We start from the raw sequence: 4,749 nt of genomic DNA, 5'->3' as shown, positions 1-4,749 counted from the left end.
ATGAGTTCTGAAGAAAGTCCCCAGCTGGTACCAAGCATTCACGTCCGTGGGGTCGTCTTCGATGCCTGGTCACACGTCATGCCGCAGGAAGAGATGCTGCTCTTATTCATTCCTCCACCCATGCCTCGAAGACATGAAGCAGAAGCAGCAGGAAAAGGAATACGCCATGTAGGGCGACCTTGTCGTTTTCTCCAATTCTCTTCTTACCCCTGTCCATCCTGCTCGTCTTGCTCTTGCTCCTCCTGCTCCTCCTGCTCCTCTTACTACTTTTTCTCCTCCTCCTCCTCCTCCTCCAGCTCATTATCATCATTGTCATCATCACCTGGTAGGCAGCCTTGTAGCTTGTCTGATCCTCGAAAGGCATGTACTTGAGCCTCTCTATTTCCGGCGACTCGTCCCATGGCGTTGGCTTCCCCGCGTTCTTGTCCTTGTTCGGCCTGCATGCCAAGTGAGCTGCCAAGAAGAAACAAGTCAAATGGTCCACGTTGGCCACTTGTACGCATCAGCTGCTGTCGTGGATCCTAGGAACGCGTCCTGATACGTCCCGTCACTAGAGCTGGTTTCCCCTTGTCCCATCCTCCAGCCAGCCTCGACATGGTCACCTGGCTCGTCGTGACCTTGTAGTTCAAGTTCTCCGCTCTTGGATCTCTCTTCCCTTGACCCCATAGCGACCTGGTACTCATCAATCCTGCATGAAAGCCCTCGGGCGACTTCGAGTACTGTTGTGTGGAGAAGGACTGATGGTACGTGGACACTGCTTCAAAGGGCTGCTTGAAGTAAAGTTCGACCTGAAATTCCACTCTATCTCAGTGGGTGAGCCAAGTCCTTGGGTGCTCTTACAATGTATCTCGGCGGTCCTTGGATCGGTTTCACGATCTTGGGAGATCCAGCCTTGAAGGAATGGTCAGAACCATGTGCGATGTTCCTGGTACCCTGAGCCCCGGCGCCAGCTCCTTCAGCTACCATCAACGGTCCTGCCCTCCTCCTCCTCCTCCTCTCATACTCCGTCATCAGTCAAACCGTAACTCACCATTGATGTCAAATTTGAATCGCTGGTCCCCCCATCCCCACACATACCGTTCTTAGCCAGATACTGAGCAGGGTGCTGAGCAGGATACTGAGCTGGATACTTGAGACTCTAGAAGGCCACCGTCACGGCCCCGCGAGTCACAAGTCATGGCACTGATAGCCTCCCGGGGAAAGAAAAGTGAGGTCTGGCTGCCAGGTTTGTGAGTCCCCACCCTCAGTGACGACGCCGGTCAGAGCAGGGCCCGGCGCCCCCACCGTGTCCACACGGGTCACCCCGGTGACAGGCGGATACTCACGGATACATTTGCGGATACTCACGGATACTGGTTGAAGTTGGACCACCGATGGCGTCGCTGATCGAGAAGATGGCGATCATCAAGCGCGAGCTGGAGGTGCCGACGGACATGCCCGTCCAGCAGGCGGTCAGCAGAGCCTACGAGCTCATGGGATGGCAGCTGGGCGAGACCCCTCTCTCTCGTGCTGTCGACAGGCTCTTCCTTCAGGTCAGCCCTGATGGCCAAGGCCCGGGGCCAGGGCCAGGGCCAGAGCAAGCGCAAGGGCCAGGGCAAGGGGATGCAGCAGCAGCTTCCTCCGAGGCCGCCCACGACATCAGCAGGGAGGGGATGGGGTCTGGTGCTCACCTGAGCCCTGAGGAGGAGGACGTTGTGCAGGGGGAGGAGGAGCATATCAACGAGGGCGACAATGGAATGAAAATTCCAGAGGAGGACCACGAGAAGTTGTTGAAGGGGGTGAAGTGGGGGAACAGGACGGACTGCACGGCATACATCAAGCGTATCAACCTCGAGCACTTCAACAAGAGGGTTCACTATGTCAAGAACGGGCTGGCTGGGGAGAGTGGATACATCTTAGCGTGCACTTGTTCAGCATGCAGGTCGGTGTTGTGTCCCTGGTACATGGGAGCTGACTTGATGTGTCAGGTACAAAGTTGTGATCAGGAGGAAGCGATTTTCCAACCCCAAGATAGCAAGCTTCTTCTGGGTGGACGTCAACACCAGCGTGCTCAGGCACGACGTCCCCGCCTGCACCTCCTTCGGGAAAGCGAGCGTCCGTTTCCTCTGCGACTCGCAGGCCTTCCGAGCGCAACTTCAGAAGGTGCAAGGAGAAGGAGAGGGGCAGGGGCAGGGGCATCGCATGACGGCAAAGGAGCTGCAGCAGTTGCTCAAGGAGTCGTTAGGGATCGACACTACCATCTCCAACATCTACGCAGCACGGATGATCATAGAGCACGGCTCCTGGGACGAGTACGAGTCCTCCTTCGGCAAGTTCCCAGCATGGCTGGAGAAGTTCTGCCAGGACAACCTCGCCAGTCTCGGGGTGTGCGAGAGCTTCGAGGATGGGCCTCAGAAAGGAACTTTCCGTCGCGCGTTCCTGAGCTGCGGGTCCGTGATCCATCACGTCAAGCGCTGTGGGCTGCGGCTGCTCCGTCAGGTACTGCGTGCGAGTGGAGGAGGAAGAGGCTGACGGCAGGAGGGCAGGAGGTGTTCCCCTTGAAGCACAAGTGGTTCACCGGGAAGGTCGTGTTAGTCGAGGGGAGGACTAGCGATGGCTGCACGATCCCACTCGCGGCAGGTGTGCCGGGAGGCGTACTCGGGCTGCTGCAGTGCTGACGTGTTGGGGGGACAGGCCTGTTTGCGATCGGGAGGTTTGTTGCTGAAGACGACACGGAGGAGAGTGTCAAATTTGTGTGGAAGCAGCTGAGGGAGACGCAACTTGGCTCCTGGATCAACGAGAGTGCTGGAAAACTGACCGTCATGACCGACCGGGGGGCTAGAGTGCTGGCTGGGTTACAATCGTCCCTTCCTCATGCCCACATTGTCTACTGCACGACTCACCTCCTCAAGCAGATCAACGCGTACTGCAAAAGTCAGGATAACCTTCCTCCCGCTCCCGCTCCTCCTCCGCCCGCTCCTCCTCCCGCTCCTGCTTTTGCTCTTCCTCCTCCCGCTCCTGCTTCTCTTGCTCTTCCCCCTGCTCCCCTTGCTCCTGCTTCTGCTGCTCCTCCCTTACTTCTGCTCCCCCCTTCTCTGATCCTGCTCATTTTCTTGCTCATCCTACTGCTATTATCTTCATTGTTCTGCTGCTCCTGCTCCTGCTCCTGCTCCTGCTCCTGAGCCTCACTTTTCTCGTCCAGCCCAGCGCGTTCCACCACTCGTGCACAATTCCAACAAGGAAACTCCTGGCAGCGAAGATCTGTTCTGGAAGGCGCAGGTGAGGAGGAGGGAGGAGCTGGCGTAGTCGTGATAGTCCAACAGGCGGCCAGCACTGAGAGCGAGTGGCGGAGGTTTATGGCGAGTCTGAAGGAGCAGAACCCGACGGCCTTCGAGTTTTTGCAGGAAGTCACTCCCAAGCTCTGGGTGAGGAAGAGGAGGAGAGGAGAGGGTGAGCCGTCGTTACCTCCCTTGAGCCCCTTGGCAGGCGATGCATGCTCAGCAGGACTGTATCGCTCTTGAGCAGGGCCGGAACTTCGGGCCCGTCGACGACTCGACCGCCGGCCCGACGGCAGAGACTGAAGTGAAGACACGGCAGAAACTTGCCAAGTGTGCTGGCCCCCTCGACTTCTTCCAGCGTCTTGCTCGCATCTGGGCGGATGCGCTCGAGGAGGCTCGTCACAAGGGGCAGCACTTCGCCTCCTTCAGCCCCCCCGATGACGTCAGGAGCTGCTTCGTCAACGACGCGATCTGGAGCGAGTACACGGACCTGACGGAGAAGAGCAAGTTGTGCAAGATTCTCGAGGCGCACAAGAACTCGATGCTCGTGGACGTGTTCGGGAGGGCTGACAAGGACGGGCTGCGTCCTAAGTTTGTCGTCTCGCTGTCGAGGCGGCAGTGCAGCCCTTGCACACACTGGCATCAGACCCTCCGGCCCTGCGAGCATGCGATCGCCGCCAGCCGTGCGGTAGGGTGGGGGAGCGAAGGGAGCAAGCGACTCATCGAGCGGCTGTTCCATCCCGTCTGGCTGTCGGAGAACTTCGTCGCCTCAGTCACCCACCCCTCCTTCGTCTCCTGCCGCATCCCCTGCCCCGAAAGCGTCAAGACCCGTGACGACTTCCTGCCGCAGCCTCCCCTCAAGCCTGCCATGGCGGCGCAGACCGACGAGCTTCAGGACGTGGACGCGCTACTGCAGAACAAGAGGAAGCGGCGGAGAGAGCGAGGAGGAGAGGGGAGGGCAGGAGGCGAGCCTGAGCTCCTCAACGGACCCAACGGGGACGAAGATGCTGCAAGGTTGGAGGAGCTGTACACGACAGCAGGGAATCGGAAGAAAACATGCAAAGTGTGCGGGTCAGTCGGTCACAACAAACGGTCATGCACGGCCTTGTAACGAGATGTGATGGGACGATAGAGGAGGAAGATGAGTTGTTGGTTGGCATGTTTGAAGGGATTGTTGGTTCACACGTTATGACCTGACAGGCGGTGTGTTGTTGCCTCCGAGGGCTGCATGAAGAGAACAAGGGCAGGAGCGAGAGAGGAAGAGTGTGAAGATGTGTTGAGATTGCGGGACCTGTCATACATAAGATATTTGTAATATACAACTGAAACCCTAAGAACGTTCCCATGTGTGATGTGTCTTGTACAAGAGCAATACTTCACTCAGGTTGTACATCATCATCGTCAAGATCCTTTCAGGTTGCTACAAAACTTGAAGAACATGGCGGTAGTATGAGTGAGCAACGATCAACCTCCTCCTCCTCTTCCTCCTCTC

General features: G+C 57.7%; 2 protein-coding genes across 2 annotated transcripts; one reads left to right on the top strand and one right to left on the bottom strand.

Annotated features, from left to right (window-relative positions):
• Positions 1-38: 38 nt before the first annotated feature.
• GUITHDRAFT_116747 (hypothetical protein) lies at positions 39-1,033 on the bottom strand (the record flags this gene model as incomplete). Its single annotated transcript, XM_005824094.1, has 7 exons — positions 39-65; positions 323-437; positions 485-534; positions 603-672; positions 721-788; positions 841-891; positions 1,031-1,033. 7 exons carry the CDS (start codon positions 1,031-1,033, stop codon positions 39-41), a joined length of 384 nt encoding a protein of 127 aa, XP_005824151.1.
• Positions 1,034-1,726: 693 nt separating this feature from the next.
• On the top strand, positions 1,727-2,612 carry GUITHDRAFT_155057 (hypothetical protein; the record flags this gene model as incomplete). The annotated part of the gene is given in 4 exon segments (XM_005824093.1): positions 1,727-1,921; positions 1,968-2,478; positions 2,526-2,563; positions 2,580-2,612. Coding segments are annotated over 3 exon segments (734 nt in total), but the record flags the coding sequence as incomplete, so codon positions are not given.
• Positions 2,613-4,749: the final 2,137 nt, after the last annotated feature.

Source organism: Guillardia theta (genome assembly GCF_000315625.1).
Source record: "Guillardia theta CCMP2712 unplaced genomic scaffold GUITHscaffold_99, whole genome shotgun sequence".
Lineage (NCBI taxonomy): Eukaryota > Cryptophyceae > Pyrenomonadales > Geminigeraceae > Guillardia > Guillardia theta.
The sequence above is the reverse complement of the archived record's forward strand: the minus strand, read 5'-3'. Positions and strand labels throughout refer to the sequence as shown.